Source organism: Dermacentor albipictus, chromosome 7, assembly GCF_038994185.2.
Source record: "Dermacentor albipictus isolate Rhodes 1998 colony chromosome 7, USDA_Dalb.pri_finalv2, whole genome shotgun sequence".
In the NCBI taxonomy this organism is placed as follows: Eukaryota; Metazoa; Arthropoda; class Arachnida; order Ixodida; family Ixodidae; genus Dermacentor; species Dermacentor albipictus.
In genome coordinates, this window is record NC_091827.1 from 45984938 (window position 1) to 46009521 (window position 24584).

At 48.1% G+C, this 24584-nt stretch overlaps 1 protein-coding gene across 3 annotated transcripts in view; it reads left to right on the forward strand.

The window, feature by feature from the left end:
• Positions 1-24584, forward strand: part of LOC139047963 (ATP-dependent RNA helicase TDRD9-like) — an 89684-nt gene that overhangs the window by 6280 nt on the left and 58820 nt on the right. For 2 of the 3 annotated variants that reach the window (XM_070522185.1, XM_070522186.1), the window contains exons 2-5: positions 6692-6872; positions 21278-21459; positions 23227-23287; positions 24257-24463. In XM_070522185.1, coding sequence (XP_070378286.1) covers positions 6735-6872; positions 21278-21459; positions 23227-23287; positions 24257-24463 — 588 coding nt within the window. In that variant the 5' untranslated portion in view covers positions 6692-6734. Of the gene's footprint in view, positions 1-6691; positions 6873-17473; positions 17787-21277; positions 21460-23226; positions 23288-24256; positions 24464-24584 lie in introns of those variants that run through there. The other variant, XM_070522187.1, reaches the window with a different exon arrangement.

Genomic DNA, 24584 nt, shown 5'->3' on the forward strand with positions numbered 1-24584 from the left:
TATTAGCCAATACGAACGACTTGCCAATTCCACCACGGGCAGGCACATTCTAGGCACCCTAGGCATAACCTACACCACCCAATTCGGACCAAAAGTACCCATCCCTCCAAACATTCGTGATCAGCTAGTTATCCCGCCCATACCTCGTAATATGCACCCTGAACACAATCCGGAGCGACGTGCAGAAAGAGCTAAACAACTACAAAAGCGCTACGACCAAGCCGCTGACGTAACCTACGTGGACGCAGCAGACTACCCCAACCAAAACGCCATGGCGGTAGTCGCAGTCGCGGGTTCGCAGTACCACCTCTCCGCGGCCGCATCAATATTCGCCACGCAACCCGAAGTAGGCGAAGAAACGGCCATCGCTTTAGCCTACGCGGCTACCAATGCACACTGCATCATCAGCGACTCAAAAACGGCCATTCGTAACTACGCAAGAGGACTGATAGCGCCCCAAGCGCAAAAGATTCTCTCTGGCACTCCTCTCTCAAGGCAACGCCGCGTGCAGATCATCTGGGCCCCTGGTCACTCGGGTCAGGCTGGAAACGAAGCCGCCCACGATGCCGCCCGAGCTCTCGCACACCGGGCGCATCATCCTTCTCCTGCGTCTTCCGATCCCGACCAGCCCTCTGTTCTGCATCGCGGTCACGCGCGGGACCGAATGGTCACGTTCAGAGAAATTCTACTGCACTACCGCAGAGAGCGGTTACGCTACCCCCCAGCACACAAAACACTGACTAAGTCTCAATCCACCACTTGGCGACTCCTTCAGACACGAACTTTTCCGAACCCCGTGCTTTACAACCACATGTACCCCGATGCATACTCACCACTCTGCAAAGCGTGCAAAGCCCGCGCCGACCTCAATCATATTATTTGGCAATGCCCCAAAGCCTCACCCACCAACACCTCCCGCACTAACACACGCATCATTAGTACGGCCGAGCAGTGGGAGACATTGCTGCTCAGCTTGGACCCAGAGGAGCAGCTCTGGGCCGTCCGGATGGCCGAAGACGCCGCCAGGAAGCAAGAACTGGCCGCCGTCTGAGGAAGGGGGGGATTGGGGGTTAGCCTCCCGACCCCCGCCACCCCTTAACCCCATCAAGGACACAATAAAGTTTTATCTCTCTCTCTCGGTAAGTCCCAATGAGAACGCGCCAAGCGTCTCAATGCGCTCGCTTGCCCGCGAGGAGTTCACAACTCGAATGACCGACTCAGCGGCGTCCAATTGGACAAAATGGCTGTGGCTTAGCTAAGGTTAAGCCCAGGATGCGAAGCATACTAGCCTTTATTTTAACGCGACAGCGTTAAGGAGCTCGTGTCGCAGAAAAGCCGGTGTCGTCGGCGTCGGCTCAGGCGTGCGGCGCTTGCTGTTGTCGCGTTGTCGTTGTCGCGCCGAACGCTGCGTTCCTCGACGCTCACCGCGTCCGATGCGGGGCGCGTAGTCGCTGCGCCGTAGCAAAGCCACCTAGAAACAGTCTCTGTAGCACGCCGCAACCTTCGCTTGTCATTCCAACGAGCAGCTCTGTCTCCAGGAGGCATCTCACCTCGTGAGTGTCTAGCAGAGGCAAGCGCAGCTGCTTATATACCGCCGCGACGCCGCGACATTTTTTTCTTTCTCTATGGCCGCGAGCGACGGCGCGAGTTAGAGCCCCGTTTCTCCTCTGTCGTGACGTCACGGTGTCACGTGGTCAGCCTTGAAGGCGACGGCGCGAGTTGAGGCCCCGCTTCTCCTCTGTCGTGACGTCACGGTGTCACGTGGTATTGAAGGCGACACCGCCGCGCCTGAGGAGCTGGGTTGAGCTCTAGTAATATGCTTCGCATAATAACGATTTCGCATTCTTAACTCTTAAGAAGTGCTTAGGCACGGCCGCTGGATCAAAAAGAAAGGTGCAGCCTGCCGCGTCGAGATGGCTGCAATGGGAGCGAACGCGACAGCCGTATAGTTGCATTCAAGGCCGCTTGACTGGGACGCAGAAGCTTGATGTGGGCGAGTTGGTTTACGTGAAAGAAGTGGGCGCCACAAAGACGCGGACGAGAAGAACATGGACGCGCCTGTCCGTCGCGAAGTTCTTCTCTTAGTCACGTCTTTGTAGCACTCATTTCTTTTTTTCTTGGCTGGGCCGAACGGCGTTAGCTATCGGGTACGGGACCCGTCGGTTTCTACGGGCGATGGCGTTCGAAGCGCGTTGCTCACGCATTTCCTATGCCGATCCCAGAGAACAGTGCCCGAGTGGTGGCGCAGGGGCGGAACGCAGCGTTTTAGATGCACGCGGCAAGCCTCACCTGTTTTTATGCGAAGCATATTACGAGAGCTCAACCCAGCTCCTCAGGCGCGGCGGTGTCGCCATGAAACCACGTGACACCGTGACGTCACGACAGAGGAGAAGTGGCTTTGGCTCAACTCTTGCAACACGGGCTGGGTGGGAATCGAACCAGGGTCTCCGGAGTGTGGGACGGAGACGCTACCACTGAGCCACGAGTACGATGCTTCAAAGCGGTACAAAAGCGCCTCTAGTGAATGCGGTGTTGCCTTAGAAACGAGCTGTTTCTAAGGCGTGCGTCTCTTGCTCAGGCGCACATTTCGTTGCCGCGCCGAACGCTGCTTTGCTCGACGCTCACCGCGTCCAATGCGGGGCGCGTAGTCGCTGCCCTGTAGCCCATTGTCTTGCACCCCTTGGGGGTCGACGGGAACGCTGTCGCGTTCCACTCTTGAAGGCGAAGCAGTAATGCATGAGTTGTTTCTTCGTCTAGCCGAACCAAATATAGCCAAGCAACAGCAGTTCACCAGGCTAAACAGTGGTTCAACAACTAAAATAAAGGCTAGTATGCTTCGCATCCTGGGCTTAACCTTACCTAAGCCACAGCCATTTTTTTATTAAAGCGAAAGCTTTACTGGCCGCGAACTTGCGATTTCGCCGTGTCTGTGCTCCGAGGAGGCACATGACGTCACACCGCGTTCCTCGTCGTTGCGCTCGCCTCCGCTCACTTCGCCAGCTGCGTCGCATGCCTGATAACATGTCGGAGGATTGAAAAGGGGAGCTCGCGTGCGCCGCAACCACAGTTGAGGCGGCAGTATGGACGGCGACAGTTCTGATAAGCAGGAGGAGGCCTGGAATCGACATCGGAACGAGACGACAAGGAAACGAATCGCCCAGGAAACAGACGAACAGCGCGCCGAACGACTGGCTAAACGCCGCAACATAGCTAGACAACCAGACTAACCTGGACTTGCAATCAAAATTAACCAAGGCATAATCATGCTATGCCTTAGCTTTCGCTACGTATATCCTGGCATAGCCGAGCTAAGCCACTGCAAAATTTTTTTTATCCAGGGGTCGTGGCTTAGGTGTCGGATTTTTAAATCGTCTAGTTTGCGTTGGTCGTATAGCCAGATATTGTAAGCACGGGAACGCTGTGCGCTACAATGAAACGACAGCTGAGGCGATCGATCAAGACGTGCTACATGGAGGGTGCCCCGCGGTGGATTGAGATTAATGTTACAGCAGGGATTATCTACGAACTGTTTGTGTGCCTATTGCAAATAATACACGTCGCTTTATTAAGAAGAAAAAAGAACGATTACGCGTTTATTATTGTCCTCGTTAATCACAAAATACACTTCTTGTATCGCAGTTGGCATTTTGCGTGTGGCCACGCAGTTGAGATCTTCGGTGCCCCAATCTTTGAGGCCTTGCTCCATGTGTTGGAACTGCCGCCATATTGCGCCACAATCGCTACAAAATGCAATGTTTGCTACATGATGCTGCAAACTCCCGACTTTGGCAAAAAATTGGGCCATGTCTGCGCCAGAAGGGGTTTCAGAGCGTTCTGCATAAACAGGTCTTGTGGTAGCGATTGTGAAAGCGAACAAAGAGGGCTGGCGTTTTTTTGTTTGTTCGATTAAAAAATTCCGGCTCGATGCAACAAGTTTTTGGGTATCAGCTGCTCAGTACCTGCTTTCTAGACTTCTGCAAGATAGCAGATTGTGCTCAATGACCTTAGGTTTTCTTTTTCTTCTTTTGCAAGATGAAAGTTTGTCAACGTCACTGGGTAACTTTGCCAAACAAATGCCCCTAGTACAGAGTTTTACATTAGGGGACGCAAGCGGGGGGCTTGCGTATACGCAAGCCACTTGCGTCCCCTAACCTAAACCTCTCTACTATTTCCAGTATACGCTAAGTATCCTCCCTGATCGACAGCCTCCTGCATGATGACGGGAAGTGGTGGACACTACCCCCCGTGGACAGGCTGGGTGACTTCTCGCAGAACTTTTTTTTTAGCTAAGCTTGCCTGAAGGGACGGCGAATCACGCCTTGCGATGTTTGTGAAAGCTCTTCTGAGCCTGTCGCACGGACATGCGAATGTAGAGAGAGGCTTTAACGAAACTAGACGCATATGATACGCGAGAGCGAGCCAGCTCTTCAATAGCCACGTGCATACGTGTACTCCTCTCTATAATTTCGCATTCAGACAGATTTGGGTGGGACGCAAGAACGAGCTCCCTGACCAAGGAGCTGATCAAGCGAAAGGTTCGAGCGAACAGCTACAATGACTGGAACATCAGACTCCGGTGCAGTCATGTGCAAAGAAAGCAGCGCATAATTTTTTTTCCGATTAATTTTACGACAACAGTGGAGACTGCAAAAGGAAAATAATTGAGCCAATTGATGTTGAGCAATGCTGAACTACTCTCGGTGAGGTAAATGAAGGCCAAAATGCTTTTATGACATCGAGAGTGGTCAAGCTCTCTTGCAGGAGATACAAGAGATGCTGTCAGAGGGCCCTTGCAAGCCAGGAAGCACCTAGAAAAAAAAACACGGTGCCCTTCCACTCGGTGAAGAAGGATGACCAGCGAAGCTGTGTATGTGGGCTGCTTAATGGCGAACTGCACCTCCGTCGCGGGTCGGCCCGGCATTGCACTATCTTCGGGATGGGCCCACGTATGGGGATTGCTTAAAGGGACTCTAAAGGTAAATATTAAGTCACTAAAGTGATAGATAACTGCTCGACAATCTAAGGCGTTAATATTATCGCGAACAGAGCCTTAATAATCCATAAATTGAGGTAAATGCGGGACATGATTAGAGACTCCCCCGGAACGTTCAAGTACTTGCCCGATGACGAAAGCACTCCTCAGTTAAATTCTCTCGCTGGTACTCAACTACTCGTTGCAAAAAAAACATCTTTGTATTATATTTTAAGACGAACTAATTAAAATGCTGCTTCTTGAGTTCTATTTCATTTTTGGAAAAAAAGAACTCGTTGAAATTTCCCTTGGCAACGGTGTTTCGTTATGTCTCGTATAGAGGTCGATAGAACACTGGACTTTTGTTAACGGAGGTTAACTGGGTTTATTAAGCATGGAGTACACAGGAATGGGTGTGGTTACATGGAGGTACAGAGAGTAGAGTCTCTTGAGACGGGGTGGCGGCCGACCAGCAGGAGAGGAGCGGGAGAGCCAGACGCAACTTGATATGTCGTCTGCTCAGAGTTCATAGAGGAGGAGGGCTGCCGCGACGGTGGGAGCGGAGGTTTCAGAAGGGGCGTGCGGCCAGCACGTGCGGGATGGTGGCGCCATCTCTTGAGCCTTCTTGTAACAAACGACGTGGGCAGTCGAAAGGTTTAGTTTGCGCTCGACTCTGCACCGCCCACGCTTTCGCGTTTCGGTAGTTTCGTTATCTCGTGGTGCTGCGCTGGTTTCGCTGGCTCGCGAAACTCGCACAAACTGCAAGTATAGCGGAGAATCCAGCTTCCGTGTGGCGTCGCGGGATGCCCGAACGGTCTACGCCACTTGACCGAAAAGCAGCCGCAGCGGGATCTTCGGGATCGGCTCACGCACGGGGAGTGCTTAACGCCTGCTTCACCTCCGCCGTGGGTCGGCCCATTGTTATTATTCGAGGCACTTCAGTAACTCAACTTGTAGCTAAACTTATGATCTGATATCACAACTATGATGAAACCGATGAATTTTGTACTGTACCATTTTTTAATTTTTTTCCTGAGAGAGAGAGAGAGAGAAACGTTTATTAAACGAAACAGTGTCCCGAGCGAGGCCGGGTATCACCCTAAGGTGGGAGGGCTCCTTAGTATTTACTTTAAATATTGTCCCCGGTAGTTCTGCGTAAGAAGTATATATATATATATATATATATATATATATATATATATATATATATATATATATATATATATATATATATGTTCTTATCTTATCCTTATCCTACCAACCCTTATCCTATCATTCATTTATGCCAAAGCACCGTATACTCTTGATAATGAAATCTGTTCATTCCCTTTGTTCGCTAATACGCAACCACTTCCCCCCGAACAAATTCAAATTGTTTTTTGTTATAAAGATATACTCAGTAAAACAAAGGGGGAAGGGGACGTTGAAGAGCGCCGGGCGCGCTCCTCCTCACCGAAATATTCGAGGCGTGGGAGCTCGCTTGGCGATCGTCATGACGTCACACGCATATCATCCTCAACGGTCACTTTTTGGTATTCAATATCTAGAGTTGCCGATCCGCCTTCTCCCTCGGTGCGGGTGTAAAATAAAGTAAATAAATGGAGAAATTGTAACGAGCGTCTTTTATTCGATGCCTTTCGTCTCTTCCGCTACCTCGATCGTTGAAAAAAAAAAATATTCTCAACAAGATAAAGCGATGAAACGGACACGGTCTCGCAGGTAAAGAAGGCGTTCTACAGCAGAGTTCACCCCGCCGGAAACAATGGTAGGCACGGAGCATCAACAGCCCCACCGCAGCGAGGTGGTGGTGGGCCAGGGTCCACCAGAACCGGTTCAGTCGGACGGCACGATGTCTGCGAGCTCGAGTTCTGGCACCGAAGAGGACGACCGGAAGCCAGCGGTAATATTTATTATCTATGTAGATTTCACTTATGCAAAAGTCGTGCTCTTTAATTTCGCAGTTTTGGATCATCTAAGGTCGCTTCAATTTATTTTCCTGGAAATTTGTATTTCTTTAACCCTTGAGATTCACGCCTTTTCGCTGCGGAACAACCAACTAACCAACCAACTGGCCGAACATTATCTATTGTTTCTTTTGTCTTGACCTTAAATCATTTGATCTCAAGACACGTTACAGCTTTCTTCTCGGCTATACATTATTTTCTTTTTCTCAGCCGCTCTCTATTATGCTGAGTTTTATTTTGGTTACAATAATAAAAGAAAAACGCTCGTAGAACCTCCTGCTTCTTAGTCCATCCCCCGCTGCGGATATGAGTCATTATTTAGAAACAAGAACAACGAGCCGAACGATTTTGTTCCGGTTTCCCTGAGCCTTCGGATTACCACGACTTCCAGAAAGCGATCGCAGGAAACCGTGGAGCAGCTGGCGGTACTTCTATACTCGTGAAACCCTCTGTATATATACTGTGAGCACACAACCAAACCCTAACGATTCAGAAACTATGTACTCCAACTCGTTCCTTTTGCAAGTTCACCTGGGCTGCGACTTCCTAGCGATGTGCCCTTTCCTATCGATGACTCGCCGTGGTTGCTCAGTGGCTGTGGTGTTGGGCTGCTGAACACGAGGTCGCGGGATGGAATCCCGGCCACGGCGGCCGCATTTCGATGAGGGCGGAATGTGAAAACACCCGTGTGCTTAGATTTAGCCGCACGTTAAAGAACCCCAGGTGGTCGAAACTTCCGGAGCCCTCCACTACGGCGTGCCTCATAATCAGAAAGTTCTTTAGGCACATAAACCCCATAATTTTTTTCCGATCGATGCTATTCGGAAAACGCTCCGCTTGCGTTATCGGTGGAGTATCAGCGGCATATAATCGAGTGCAAGGCATCGCTATACAAAATCGGGCCGTTAATGAGCACAGCGGCTTATTTCAGACTCCGGAACATACGTACACTCCGCATTACTCCATGCCTAGAAACCATGTTGAGAGCGATCACACTTCTCACTTCCTCTTTTCCGCACGTAAAAAGTGTGATCGATCGATTATTTCCTGTTCGAGTTTCAATGTATATGCTGATGGTATATTCTTATGCACGTTGCCTTCAATGCACATGGCATTCGATCCTTTTTCATAATTGCCCGGGACATGCCCGATTAAACAATATAGATAGATAGATAGATAGATAGATAGATAGATAGATAGATAGATAGATAGATAGATAGATAGATAGATAGATAGATAGATAGATAGATAGATAGATAGATAGATAGATAGATAGATAGATAGAGAGAGACAGACAGACAGACAGACAGACAGACAGACAGACAGACAGACAGACAGACAGACAGACAGACAGACAGACAGACAGACAGACAGACAGACAGACAGACAGACAGACAGACAGACAGACAGATAGATAGATAGATAGATAGATAGATAGATAGATAGATAGATAGATAGATAGATAGATAGATAGATAGATAGATAGATAGATAGATAGATAGACACACTCACATTCGTCCCTGACGTGAAGTCAGACGCATGCGAAACTAATTGCCGTCAGCTTGCATGAAAATTGTCTGATTTCATGTCTATAGACCATGGCGTGACAACACGCGGCTTGCGACCCGGATGTGCTATTCTACAACATCGGGAAATGCCGCAGTATTGTCGGATTCGCCATCTTGTGGCTCTGATTGGCCCAGAAAGCGGCTGCGGCCTCTCTGGTTGGCTCAAATTACCGCCGTTATATGCCAAAGCGGACAAAATGGCGGAATTCGAGAATGTCCGGAATAGCACCCCAGGTTTTTCTTATCGGCGCGCCTTTAAGACTTATACGCGTTGTGCGCCGCTGCTGCAATCGGAGCATGGCCACACGATAAGAAAAAAATTGGAGGACGCTTAAGCTTCGCCTTCAAGAGTGGAACGCGATAGCGTTCCCGTCGACCCGCCAATGGGTGTAAGACAATGGGCTACAGGGCAGCCATCACTTACGAGGCGCCCCGCATCAGACGCGGTGAGCGTCGAGCCATATGGTCGAGCAACGCGGCGTTCGGCGCAGCAATGAAACGTGCGCCTGAGCAAGCGGAGCGAACCAAAGAACTCGGTATCCCGGAGGGGGAAATGATGCACGCCAGCCAAACGCCGTGATCGGCACGGGCAGAGAGATAGAGAGATAGTGATCTAAAGAAAGGAAGGACGCTTGATTCTGCGGAGGGAGCGAGGCGAAGCGTTGTCAGGGGAGAGAGTCCGAACCGCGACAGCTCCAATGCGCGCGTGGCGCGCCATCTGTCGGGGCAGCGCCGTACATGGAGAGGAGGGGCTCTTCTGTGTTTGCCGCAAGATGGCTCTCCGTGTGCGGAAAGCGCAGAAGAAATGCAGCGAAACGCACTTCGCTACTCGTGTAATTGCGACTTCTGTAAGTTACATGTTCATAATTACCTATATACACCACAGTATAACTTTCCACGGCTCGTTTCGAAGGCAACACCGCATTCACTAGAGGCGCGTTTGTACCTTTTGGAAGCATCGAAATCGTGGCTGAGTGGTAGCGTCTCCGTCTCACACTCCGGAGACCCTGGTTCGATTCCCACCCAGACCATCTTGGAAGTTGCTTTTTATTTATGGAGTGCCTGCCGTGATTTATCGCTCACGGTCAACGCCGCGAAACGCTGACGCCGACACCGACGCCGACACCCGACACCGACGCCGACACCGGCTTTTCTGCGACACGAGCTCCTTAACGCTATCGCGTTAAAACGTCAGTTTTGTCTCTAAACACCACGCACGGCATGAGCCGTTGGCAGTGTCGAAAAAAAAATACTGTGCAAGCGCAGGATGTCTTGTTGGGAAGAGGTAAGAAACGCACACGGTCAGTGACCACTGAGTTCGCCAAGTTACGGACGCCAAGACCGCATTGTGGGCGCAGCGTCGATTATTAGAGACTTTTAGCGTGTCCGGTATTCCGGCAAGTGCGGGCGGTTTGCCGGTATAGCGGGGGCGTAAACGTGAGCGGCCAGATTGGTGGCGCCAGCTGGTGGTGCAAAGCTCAACCACACAAACACAGAGCTAATTACTATATTCTGCTTAGCTGCTGGTGTAAATATTGTAAGTGTAAAAGTGTAAAATTCGACAGTGGCGTAATCGCATTCACAATTACGCCGCTGCCAAAAAATTGCACCACTAGCGAAGCAGGATATAGTGGGTTACTGCAGTTTTAGCTCTGTGTTTGTCTGGTTGAACACTACGCTACCAGGCGGCTGCAGCGATCTAGCTACGCCCCCGCAAATCCGGTAATCCGCCCAAACCGCCCCCGTTTACCGGAATAGCGGACAGGCTAAAAGTCTCTATTAAATCCAACATACACTTTCCCAATACTGTCGGTTTCGATTGAATATATGACGCCAAACAAGACTGCATTTCTCCGTCAGCAAAAAGTGCGACGTTTCCTGCGAGAGTGGAGCCCGTACGTGAGGCTCCCGCAGAAGTTAGTCCCGGCCCTCGCTGGTTCTGAGTTGTACGGTAGAGTCAAAGCACTGCCATGAAGTGCGTTTCGAACACTGCGAGTTGACGCAAAAATGCCAGGACGTTGCGTGGAAATTCAAACCTGCCACACGAATGTTGCGCCTTCATTGCAGCGTTTAAGCAATGAACATCTTTTTTTTTTACGCCAATAAGCGCGAGGAGGCGGGTATAGAAAGTTTACAAGACGGCGGAATCCGCGAAAGCGTTGCATTTCCGAGCAATTTGGGACCGTAACGAGCAAAAGTGTACAATATATATGTTGTTAGCATATTACCAGTGTACAGGCTAAGAATAGTAATACCCGACACCGGACCGAGTTCGGAAACTGCGATATTCAGGTATCGCGGTCCGTAGACTTTTGCGGTCGGCTCTACATGGAGGTGCTGTAGTCATGTCAAGCTGAGGTGACATGTCAAGCTGCGACATAGAGTCCCTCAGCAAGGCAACATGCGAACGGACTGCCATCGGGCTGTCGGTATCCTATAGCGGCGCCAGCATCTACGCGTTTGCGGACATCACGCCGGGGGATAACTACCACAATAGAGAGTTTTAGCGCGTCCGGTATTCGGGTAAGCGCAAGCGGACTGGCGGGCTGGCCGTTTTACCGGATGAGCGGAGGCGCAAACGTGAGCGGTGCAGCCACCTGGTGGCAAAGAGCTCAATCAAACACAGAGCTTAGATGGCAGTAACCAAGTGTAATGTGCTTGGCTGCTGGTGTTAATGTTTGGCAGAAGCGTAATCGTGAACATGTCTATTTAAATGTTTAAAATGTTTTGGAATTTGTTACGACAATAGTAGCTCCGTGCTTGGCTGGTTAAGCTCTGTGCCACCATGTGGCTGCACCGTGCAGGCCGCTCACGTTTACGCCAAAGAGAATTTTAGTGCGTCGGGTATTCCGGCAAGCGCGGGCGGTTTGCCAGTTTAGAGGGGGCGTAAACGTGAGCGGCCATAATGGTGGCGCCAGCTGGTGGCGCAAAGCTCAACCACAGAAACACAAAGCTAATTACTATATTCTGCTTAGCTGCTGGTGTAAATTTTCGACAGCGGCGTAATCGTGTTCACAATTACGCCGTTGCCAAAAATTTGAACCAGCAGTGAAGCAGGGTATAGTGGGTTACCGCGGTTTTAGCTGTGTTTGTCTGGTTGAACTCTACGCCATCAGGCGGCTGCACCGCTCTGGCCGCTCACGTTTACGCCCCCGCCAAACCGGCAATCCGCCCAAACCGCCCCCACTTACCTAGGGTGGCTAGAATGGGGAGGTGTGAAGACCGGCCTCCGGAAGCTGGCCCCAAAACGCGTTCCTGCCGCTTGACGGCGCTGCCGGCGGGGGCGCCGTTTAGAGTGCCGTAGTTTCTCGCGGCGTCTGCATACCTCCGGGCGGGAAAATGATTTGGTAGCGCTTAGTTTTTGCGTTTGAATGCGTTAGAATCTGACCAGACTTTTTTCTTTACATTGTAGATGCTGAGAGAATTAAATGATGTTTCGCTGCTCTCATTCCACATGGAAACAGCGAGCACTGACTACGCAGCCGACACAGCGACGGTTTCTGCGACTACCTCTTGCCGAGATTAGCGCGCTTATGCCTTGCCGAAGGTATAGTTCCTAGGAATCTCCGCGCAAGGCCAGCGCATTGGAATAACCTTGAATGTGTCGCCCGCACATAAGTTACATATTTGGGAATGCAACATTACTTTAAATGGTGGAAGTTCATGCAATTTATCAGCATTGTGGCGAAGAAATTCTAGAAAGTACAAAGCGCTTGCTACTTAATACATGTTTATTGGAAATAGCACAGTTATTGCACAACATCACATTTCTACAAAACGCAGGGCTTAACCACCTTCTTTGCTTTGTTGTGGGTGACACACTGATTTAAGCCTTTGAGGAAAAAGTGAATACGTGTTATGCAATAAAACCTAGACACTGATCCTGTGAGATCAGCGGAATGCTTTCTGCAGCCAATTTGTGGCACATTAGCTGCTAGAAGCAAGAAATTCTTGACAACTTTAGCGTGCAGTCGCGTAGTGCTAAATGCACGAGTGAACCTGTCCTCGAGTGTCTGAATCAGGTTGTATAGACCGACTGACGGATACAGAAGTCCCCCCATGTCCCACTGCTTGCAAGCGTCTGCTGGCAATTGGTGCGGCACACTTTCTTTTGTCACAAGGCAGGCATCTCTGCATGCCTTGCAATTAGTTTTAAGGATGCGCTTCCTGGCTACATAACCCGCAATGTAATAGACCAGCCGCGCATCACTGTGTTGCTCCACATAGTCTACATGGTCTACGGCAACTTCTGCGGCTTCAGCAGGTAGTCCAGCGTCTTCCAAGGCAGTTTCTTCACTTTGTGGGAGTAGCTTGTCCTCGGACAGCAAGGACTCCAAAAGTCCAGGAGACACATTTCCTCCCTTGGGACTCTTGGCCAAGCTGTAAAAACTTATGCACCTGCATATATACAAGAAAGTTAGACAAATTGACCCGTTGGATTACATGTTTTCTATTTCAATGGACCAGACTGAAATGCATAAGCTTGCATACTTCATTATAATGATGAACTGCGCAGGGGTGGGGTGATCATTGGCCCCGCTGGACTGTCTCACAATGCCAAATGAACGCTCCAAGCAGTCCTGACTGAGGCGGGAAGTCATCAAGAACCTGAAGCCAACCTTCTCAGTTAGATACGTCAAGAGGTCTTTAGTGGAATGTATGGTCACACGCAGACCTTCTGATGTGCCCTTGCTTAAGAAGCCGAGCCCTTTTGCATGGGCCTCCCACTGGTCCAGAAATGCCAGCATGCTGTTAAGTGTAGTTTCTTGAGCACTGCCACGTCTGAAACAACACGAAAAGCATTTACCACCGGCACACGAAAATGAGCACTGTTGCTGTGTGCATACCTCAAAGCTTCAGCTGGAAACCGTGATGTCATGGCTTCAATTGTTTGAGCCATCATGTCAATGAACGCCCTTGTTGGCTCCAGATTTGGGTACTGTTGCTCAATTTTTTCTTTGTGCAAGTCCATGGCGTGCACAACTGCACTGTTGAAAATATTGAACGCCAGATTTACCCGCATCTTTTCAAATCCACTAGGGTAGATGTGTGAATACGTCAACTTCGGTGCAACTTTCAATGTCAAGGCACTGCTGTCGACCTTCCATGTCGTTGCAACATGTTCCCAATGAGCCTGCAAGATTCGATAATGATTATTAAACCAGCGCTTCTTTCCAGATGCACCACATCTTAAATAATGAAGGCAATAAAGTAGCACGCATACTCGGCCCTTGTGTGTGTTGAAGCCATGCCTAATCATAGTGTTTCGCACACATTTCACAAGATGGGGAAAATCTGAGATGAAATGCAGGAACCGCTTCTTGTCGCATGGATGTGGAACCTTGCAGCGCACATGTTTAGCATTTCCGTGTACACCCATGTTATGCCACATGGCACGGTTCCATGATGCACCATCAGTACAGATGTAATCCACATGCAGACCAGCTGGCTCACATAGAAGAATTGCCTCCAAAATTATCTTTGTTAGCGTTGGTGCCTTCACATTTCCATTGGAAGCAAATACACCTGAAAAAAAGTGAAGGTAGACATGAGTGCAATTACAAAAAAAACATCAGTACTTTGATGACTGCTAATTACCTATGACCTGTGTCCATTTTCCCACGAAAGGCTGAAACATAACAACTAGGCCGTGATCGGCTTTTGTGTGCTTGTCTTGTGCTTCGGTGAACTGCCCCAGGTTTACGAAGCCTTCAATATCCGTAGTAGATTTGAGGTCCAGGTGAGTGGAAAGTTTCATCTCATCTATAACTAGCCCACCATGCCTGTTCATTTCATCCATTTCACTGGCCTTCTCCTTCACGCACTCAAGAAGTTTACGACTAAAACCAAAAGATGCTTGGAAAGCCTGCAAATATAAGATAAGAATTATGAAATTATACTCAATAGGAAAAAGGTAGTCGCATACCTTGATGTACTTTTGAAGGCACACACGGCTGGGGAGTACAAGGATTTTGTGGCCCCTCAAATGCTCGTATAGTCTTGGGCTCTTCATCCTTAAAATCATACACTCCAAGAGCCACGCTTTATCATATCGATATCCCCGCAGGGATAAGCGCTTCGATGCCTCGAAACATGCTCGGACAGCACACTGTTGCTTTTTTGGAAGCTGCTTGATCTGAAACAAAGGCACAAAACAGCAACGTTTATTTAAGACGTCAATTATTGAAAACTACAATAGCTTATACCTTTGCCTCAAAACTGTTTTTCCTTATACAGGAATTCTTTTGTCTTAGCTTTCGGACGACTTCATGCAGGGTGTGAACTTTTCTGTTCTGCCGCCTCAAAGTGCGAACAGCACATTTCAGTCGCCTTGCCGCAGTGAGTACCAGTGCAACTGGGCGTCGCACTTTATTTTTTAAGCGCAACAAGCGAGCCATTAGTATTCGCCTCACTTTTCTGCACGTCAAACACCGCTGAGGCATCTGGGTCGACACATCTGTGAAACAAACCAGAAAGGGGTCAGCTATCAATTATCTAAAATAAGTTTTCACACTTATGATATGATGCCCAGGAGACATCTCCCGAAAAACAACATACCCTGTGACATGGATCCCTTACAACCAGTGGAGAACATGCCATGTCCAGATAATGTTGTGCAGTCCGACACATCTAGTGGCTGGAACTCATTTGTCTGTCCAACTCCATAACATACAGAGAGCTTTTCTGCACATACCAGAAGCTCTTGGGCCTCTTGCTCAGACGCAATGGTACGCCGGCAGTGAAGTTGTCCAGCCAGGAAAACTGTGCAGCATGCTGAAGCTTGTTCTACGATTTCGAACACGGCTACCTTGTTGAAGGCAACTGGAGGAACTTGGCTTTTATGGTAATCAGCCGTTTGGTAAGATACTACATTTTTGTTTTGGAACGTCTGGCGTGACCAATACTCTGATGGCAGTTGAAGCCCAAAAATGAAGTGCTTCGCTGGTACTTGATCAATCGCTCTGTCCAGTTCGTCATTTGGAGTGAGCTGAACCGATTCGCACGCCTCATTCTCGTCTCTGCGGCCCTTTTTCGCAGGCACGGATGAGCATTGTCCCAGTCTCCTTTTCCTCTCTTTCGGTAGCGTCTTTGTCAAGTACGTGGGAAGATTCGGAAAAACTGTCGGAAAAGCACCGTCTTTCAGGGCAGGAACATCGCGTGGAATTAAAACTTCCTTTCCGTTCACGACGTGCACGAAATTTCTCATGATAAACCTGCAAAAATATAACAAAAAGTAAGCATAGTCTCTTTTACAGGAAAATCCGCCGATGTACCACCAAAACAATGTAATTGCTACTACAACTCAAGATAACGCACGTCCAGGCGCGCTTCGATGGAGGCGAAATGCAAAATGCACCTATGTGGTGTATGATGCCAATGCACGTTAAAGAACTTCTGATCGTCTATATTAATCTGGAGCTCTCCACTACAGCTATCCTCACAGCCCGTGCGTCACATGGGGTCGTTAAACACCACAATTAACACGTGCAAGCCTCGACTTGTTTTATATGCTTAAACACGTGCAAACGTACCTTGTGTCGAAATGTCTTTCGCAAACCGCAGAATTCTCTTGTAGTGGCTTGTCGGCCCTTGGTATGGCACGTGCCCACTTTTCCATTTGGTCTTTGCAGGCAGGCACGCGGAAAAGCGACACTTTTTGTCCGCACGACTTGTAGCCAGTGTCGCAACCTGGCACAAAACACCACCTTTGCGTTTTTTTTTTCCCCGTTGATGGCATTCTTCACAGGGTGACAGGGTGTCAAGGGAACAGCAGCTCACACCACCTACTTTGAAGAAAAACTTAGGAAACGTGAGAAAAACACAGCTGCACTACACAGACCACTTTGCACTGCACCGTGGCCTACGAGACTGACAAGCTCACGGCGCCCCCGCGTTAGCCACCCTAACGGCGCCCCCGACGGAGGCGCCAAATTTTACCCCAGTGGCAGGAACGCGTAGCGGGGCCTCCCTAGGCAATGGCGGCGGCGCCGCGGTCTTCACACCTCCCAATTCTAGCCACCCTAACTTACCGGAATAGCGGAGAGGCTAAAAAGTATATATAAATAAATGTGAGCGACCAGATTGGCGGCGCCAGCTGGTGGCGCAAAGCTCAACCACACAAACACAAAACTAATCATTATATTCTGCTTAGCTGCTGGTGTAAATTTTCGACAGTGGCGTAATCGTCGCTGCCACGAATTTGCACCAGCAGCGAAGCAGGATATAGTGGGTTACTGCAGTTTTAGCTCTGTGTTTGTCTGGTTGAACTCTACGCCACCAGGCGGGCTCACGTTTACGCTCTCGCAAATCCGGCAATCCGCCCAAACCGCCCCCCTTTGCCGGAAAAGCGGACAGGCTAAAAGTCTCTGAAGTCCCATCATCACAGCGGCAGTAGTATGGAGGGGCTTTAGCTTACGCCTCTGTTCATCCGTCAAAACGCCCAGCTTGGCTGCTGGGCGTTATACTGAGCGTTATGTGCCGGACACTCGATCGGCTCTACTACAGCTATAGTGAACTAGAATGTACTTTCAAATATGAGACGGAATTCACTTAAATTGCGGCGCTAATTTGTTACTGTGGCTGTACCCTGCGCGTCTACAAAATATGTCCAAACCGTTTCAGGGAGCCTCTAAAAACCAGTGGATTAACGCTGCCAAGTGTTACATGTAGACTCAAGTAGACGCAATGCACTGCAGTGGTGAGCACAAGATCTTTTTTTCGAACAGTTAAAGGGAAATATGCACGCCCATGTACTGTATAGACAAGCGAAATTCACGTCAAAAGTGCTTTTTTTTTTTCGCTGATTACGTAAGGCCCCGATTTCGCAACCGCTGTTATCCGACTGTGTTTCAAAAGGTTCGGTAGCATAAAAAAAAAAAAAGAATTGTGGCGTAATCACTGCGCGACAAGCCGAACTGTGCGTAACATAATGCTACCGTATACAACGCAACGTTTTTGATACCCCGATTTTAGGACGTCAGTACGGAACTTACTGGAGGGTTTCTCCACTGATCTGTACCATTCTGTACTACGGGTGATCAAGTGAGTTTCGCTTTTGTTTTGCCGCCAGAGGGCTCAGTGTCGGGTTCGGGTAAATAGGAGGCTATGGTTCGGGCCGTTCGGTTACTCGCATGGTGCATGGGTGCGTGTAGGTTGTGGCGGTAAAGTTGTGGATTTGTGTTGAACGCGGCTATTGAAAAGTTCCCCAATGTGTCATATTCAACGAGTGAGCGCCACTGAACGTCTGTGCGAGTGAATTCGCCCTCGACATCAAGACTGCGCGTGAGTAGTGCAAGAACGTTTGACATGTTCTTTCCATACAATGCTCACGGTGCAGCTGTCGTGCATGAGCGACTTATAGATTTTTGCGTATCATCTTGATAATTTATCTCATTAGGGAGAGTGATTGCTTGAAACGGTTGCGAGTTACGCCTTTTCTCGTTGTCTTCTTTGTTTTAGTTTCTTTGGGTTTGTCTGACTTCCGTACTTTCAACTAACCAGTTCATTCAAGAAATGAAAGAGCGTTACGGCGTTGAGCGTCGAATGACATGTAAAACTACCAGGAACACTTCGTAAAACTACCAAGTCGCGCGCAGCTTTAGCGAGCGACTTGGTAGGTTGTTGTGGTGGCTTCAAATGTCAGTCGACCCGCACGCTCGTGGCATGCGGATTTGCTTGCTCGGTTATCAAGTCAAAAGACGCGGAATGTTTGTTGTCACTACGCAAGTCAGTTCCTGAAGTTGTTGTGGGCGAGCAATTGCGCGGTATTGTGGCAATATTAGGTAAAAGTGTGGAGGTATGTTCTTTTAGAATGAGATAGTGACATGTTACATGTGAGTTGCTACATTCATTATACGTGAATGGCGGTGCCTGTGCTTCTAGGCAACGTACGTTAGACACTAGGGCTTTCTTTTTTTCCTTTTTAGCTGGTATAGAAAAGGTGTAGCCCTGCCCGCCTACACGAAGCCATTTTTTTTAGCAATAGTGTAGCATGAAAACTACTTTCTACACCGCAGTTTCGATGAGTGTTGGTAGCAGACGACTAACAGGCTCGCGTTGCAAACGCATGGCGCCATTTTGTCTGCGACTGTCAGCACTGTGTGGCGACAAGTGCGGGGTTATACCAATGACGCATGCACTTTCAGTTTTTTAGGTAAGTAGGTGTGCAACAATAAAATATATTGTTGCAGTGCAAAAGGTTGTCAGTGAAAGGCAACTAATGTTCTTTGTTGTAGACACACTTATTTGCTTTGTGTTCACATATGTTTAAGCGTTTATCTCAAGAGTTATATGTATGAAAAAAATCTCAAGCTTCGGATGCCAGAGCCTTTAACTTATGCCGTGCTTCAAAGCTGAGAAGTTTGACGTTATCAATCACTCAGTTCCAGCCTCAAGCAACTGGAGCTAATACTATTCTGTTAGACAGGGTGACCTTTGTATTGTTAATATTTTTTGATACCTCTGGAGGTTCACAGTAACTCATCTCCCAACTTCAGGGCATCTTTATGCAGTGGCATAGCCAGAAACCATACTCTCATTTCACATATGAGCAAGCAACACTACAAGAAATTCTGCGTTGCATATGAAAGAAAGATGCAGGTATTGCATCATGTGATTCATTGTAACATTAGGTCTCGCACCTTTTATGCCACAAAATATGGCCTAATCATTGCACAAAATATGTCGCAGATTGAACAAGTGGTGTGACGTTTCTACGATCAGCGGTTGCAGTTCTCCACTTGCGCTCATGACCAAAACATAACAACCTTGCTTACAGAATGCACAGATATGCGATTTTGGTGTCGCCTTTGTGGTCCACAAGTTGCAGTTGAAGTATGTGAAGGGACCGTTCCCTAGGAAGTGTCGCAGATCAAAACCAGCTGTACTGCGAAATGCATGGAGTGTGACTTTTACGTCCGCACTGCTTGCATAGCTTCCGTAGTGTTGCCTGTTAAGTATGAAACGGCGTATCCCTTCAGTGTGGGGGGTGAGGTACTCTTTCTTGCCTAACTGATATTGATATACATATATATAATTTTTTTTTCATATGTGCTACCCGCAAGCTTGTTTTTCATGGGGACTAATGCATTGACAAAGGAAAGAATCTAAGAGGGAGCGATAAAATTGAAGCCTGCCAAAGTCGGCAAAATATAAGATTCTGACCCAGCAGCTCTTAATTTTGCCCACTTCTCTGTTCAACACGTGCTCCTCTTAAAGAGACAACAGGTGCCATAGCAACACGCGGCTGCGTCACCCGCATGTTGCAAAGAAGACAAGTATATACATAACAAGAAATTGCCAAAGTGCCGCAGCATGTAAGGAAAAAAATGTGTGCGGCACGGTTGGCAAAGTGCCTGAACCGGTGCACTTCGATTTAAATCTACTGGGAGCTGAACATAGCGGACTGAGTCTGCCGTGTGGGAAGCCTTTCTGTGTGATGTCAGACTTCTTTATAGTTTCTTTCCTTACTTCATGGACTAAACGGAAGCCAGATACGCATGATGGACTGAAATGCTGATTCAGCTCGTTGGTGACTGTGACGAGGCGCTGTGTCACTGAATTGTGCCACACGCAGGCATGTCACCGACGAGCTTGCTAGTGGCAAGATTCTTTTGCAGCGCAGCATTGTTGCTCTTTTCTGCTGATTTAAATTGGCAATTGAGCCTGTCTTGTGAATTCAGCTTTGCGAGCCACTTTTGACTGGTGAAGTGGTCTTCCAACACTCTCATTTCTATTTATTTGAAGGAAATGGCTTGGTTATTAAATACCTATAAACTCTCCCAAATTTCCTGTAAGGTTTATGAACCTGGGCTCAAGTTACGATTTTACGAATGTTGCATCATGTTATGCAAAAAGAAAAAGTAAATTCGGTTTGAGAGAAGTTTACCAATCAGTCTCTTGTCATACCCTTTCAAGTGAGTGAAAGGACATTAGATGGTTTGAAACATTACTTACAGCGCATGCATAGACAGGGACCAAAAGAACGACGAAGGCAAGCGCTTTGTACCTGCTTTCTTTAAGTTACCCAAGCGGGGGAAATCGGCAACAACTTTGTTACTGTCTAAAAATAATGCGTTGCTTGTCATTTGGTTCACCTTCCGTGCTGTGTATAAAGGTGTTAATTGTTATTGAAGTTTGTACGTTATCCACGAAAGGTATGTACTCGGGGTAAGGGAGTTTGAGGCTCACCTTTGACTCTCACCCATAAGGAAAGGCTTGTTAAGCCAGAGGAAATACACAAATGTGGACAGGCGGGACTGCTGCCTTGACGGTTGCCGCACCAACTTGCTGCGACATCGGTGGCTGCTCGGGCCTGGATAAATTTTTTTTTTTTGGTAAAGATTAACTGCATTGCATTCTTAAAGAGCCTAAGATTGCCCTTGGCATGTTTTGAGAACTTGTACTAAGCCACAACAGCCTTCTAATAATCGACCTGTTACCGTGAAATTGGCAAACGTAAAGATTTGTAGGTGTACTTCATCAGTCTAGACTGATTTTGTGCGCAGTGTCCCTTTACTTCCCCCAATGCTAATAGAAGGGCATTCACATCACCGGTCACAAGAAGCCATCTGTATTGCTGCTATTGATTTGGTTTTTCAGCTCCATTTGGAGTGGCTTTTGGTTTAAGAGAGAAGGACAACACAAGTGTTGATGCTGAAGTTGTTGTTCTCAATTCTCTTGTGTCCGTGCTTGCACACCTGCCTTTCCGTAGAACGAATCCAACGTGCACAACTTTCAGCTGTTCGTAAGACTGCAATCGCATTCTGCTTCAGCTGGGAACCCCGGCAGCCGCCATGGCCGAGAAGACGGCGGCCCAGATCACGCTCGACGACATACTGACAGTCTTCAGCGCCACAAAGACTGTTAAGAAGGTCGCGTCGAACCAGAAGCTCTTTGTTCTGCCAGAGCCATCGTCTGACGACATCAAAGCCCTCGAGCAGCCAAAAAGAGCATTGTAAGTGACGGACGTTCAAATAACTAATCACATACTGTGACGAGCAAGAAGAGCAAGAGTATCCGAGGGGCTAGATTTTTTTTGTTAGTCACAGCCATGCAGAGAAAGACATTGAAGCCAGAGCAAACATAGGGGAAAGTAGTTGTTACGGTTAGGTGAAATATAGAAATGGTAAAATAAAGCGTAATAAAAGGGGACGAAAAAGACGATTGCTACAGGTGAGAGCCAAACCCGCATCTTCCGCATTACAGGTGTGGTGATTTGCCAAGCACGCTACTGTGGCAACAACCTTCCCACCCACTTGGGTATCGTGTTTTTTGTGTACGGTACTATCCCAGTGAGTGTTAGCCAGTTCCACTCAAAGCGAAGACAGTGGGCATGGAACATCCTTTATTTTTTAACAGCAGGCATTGCTTAGTACACAAGCTTGGGTGCAAGCAATTGGCCAGTAAACCCTCATATGTCACCTTGTGGCATCAAGACTGCCAAATTCGAGGTCCTGACTATGCAGTGGCGAGAGGAATAGGAGAATCCGAGGCGTGTATTTTGGGAGGTTACGACAGGCAACACATTAGCAGACGGGGATGACATGCACATCGCAAAGAAGTTGTTCTTGAAGAGATGGCAGGACCCACCTCTTGACAGTAGTGCTGCTGTCACTGTAAAAGAGTTCAGAGCCAGAGAAAATGCGGAAGTGTGACTAAATTTTTTTCTCCTAATTCACTCCAGTAAATAAAGTGCAGTGCTCCTTAATTCAGGTGCAAACAGTTCCGAAACTACTCCCATGCATTAGTATTTGTAATGGGGGGCTTAATTTAGAGTACTCCAAAGCGTACACTTGGGACTAATACATTTTTTTGAACTGGCTACAGAGCAATTACATATCACACTTTCATGTAATTACGCATAGAAGGTGGTTGTTGCTTTTCCAATTTAAATTTATGAGCACTGTACCTGTATTTTGTATCTATTCCGAACTGCCGTCTCTCTATCTCCTAAAGGAGCCCCGCAAAACCTTTACTTCAGAATTGGGAACACACTGGAGTGCGATGACTTTCAATGAATGTATCCCCCCCCCCCACCCCAAAATTCTGCAAGTGGTCTGCTAAGATGTGTGTGTGTGTATTGCTTGAGAGTGCGATGTCATGTCTCTTCACATTGGGTTGTTAGAGGTAGCTGGAACTATTCTAAGCGTAAAAGCCAGAATTACCCCAATACAACAGGGCTTGAAGCCGCAGAAACAAACTTGCACTTATTAGGTTGCCCCAAATTGAAGTCTCTTTCTGCGAGAACTTTACAAATATGTGGTGGCTTCAGTGATGTCATTGCGTACTCCTTATAGTAGTGAATACTTTTCTTGAGCGAGGGGGATGGGTGACTGCGGGCGGTGACCCTCCATATGGCCTATGCTCCATCTCACTGGCATTATTCAGTGTTGAAAAAGCATAGTCATAACACTCAGCAAGAGAAAGAAATCGGAAGAATGTATCCTCTGTTGACCTTCTGTGATTGCCCTCCGCATAACATTAACCGAGGGGATGCTTTATGAAAGGATTTGTAGCACAGAGTAGGTTCACCCACCTCCCTTCTCTGGCACACCCAGCTGGTTCTTGTAATTGATTGGCTTATGCATGCCTCAAGTCCTTGCCGCATTGCGTGGAGTCTGCAAGACGGAAGTGTGGACGGGGAGGATCATTTATTCGAGGCTTGTTGGTGGACATGGTGGCTGGTTGGGCTTCTCTAACGCTGAACTGTGCACTTTTGCAGCTCCAGTGGAACGAACTATGCCAAAGAATACCAGGAGAAGGAGCTGCAGCTGTTGAAGCAGGTGTGTTTTTCTCCATTCGTGTGCTTCAAGACTGAAGCACAGGTGTCTTGCCCCGCAGAGTTTCCTACAAAAATCACTGGAGAGAACTCTAGCACTACTAGCTTGCGAGAGCTGTGAGCATAACAGTTGAGCCAACATAAAAATGAGTAGTAGTACATGGATTTGTTTTGAACTCTGGCCTTCTGACTTCAAACAGGTCTGTGACTTTGCACAAATGGACTATTTCTAACAAATGTATTGCATTAGGAAGGCAGTAGTTTACAATTGTTACGTATGTGTGCAAAAATGTATTGCCTTGTGGTGTTTACAAAATGACAATCGCCTAGAAATTTAGAAAGGTAAAGTATAATAAATAATGCCATAAGCTATTAGTACTAAGTTAAGACGAAATCTTGTCCTATTCGTTATTCCCATGGTAGCTGCATGATTACAGTGCCAGAGTTCCCTGTTAGTCATTTTAATGACGTACTGCAGCAGAAGCTTATTGATATGTTCCTGTTTGTTATGTTTTCCCATTTCTTATGCTATCAAATGAGTCTCATTTAATTGCCATAGGATCATGTGTATTAGCTTCCCATTTCGTTGTTAAGTCCAACAGCAATGATGCATCACTGATGCTGCCTCACTTGTCGGCGTCGACTACATTTACCGTCACGTGTTGCCATTAAAAAGTCGCCTCCAGGGTTTTCGATTGTTTGTTCAGTACTCTTAATTTAGATATTTCTCAAGGTTTGTCTTTTTTCTATTGAAGTTCAAATAAAGTGTTGTGCGAGAGCAGCTTTCTGCCTCTTCTATATTGCTACTGCAGGTGTTTTCAGACATTGTTTTCCCTGCTCATGCATTCTTTCCTGCGGACGATCCCCTAAGGAACGTGTCAGCAGCGCTTTGCTGTAAATGGTGATGCCAGGCTTTTTGTGTGTGCCCGTGGCTTTGTTGACGCTGTCCTACTTTTATCTCGCTGCCAATCAGTTGGAGCCAGTGGACCAGGCAGGACCATCGAGGCGACCCGGGGATGCTGTGGGCGACGATCTCCTCGCCGTTGCGGGGTCTCAGGCCGGCCAGTCTGCCGCCCTTTCGGACTTGGCGGTGGAGAGCACCCAGCAGATCTACGCCACCTACTGCCAGCGGGCGCACGTGCCGAACATGGACCTGCCAATCATGGAGTGCAAGGAAGATGTCAGTGACGTCCCCACAATGTTGTGGGGCAGTTGAAAGCTTCTTGTCTTTCTGGAACTGTCGGATGATAGCGGGGATAATCGGGGGGGAAAAAAATTTGGCGGTACATCCATCCTTTGGA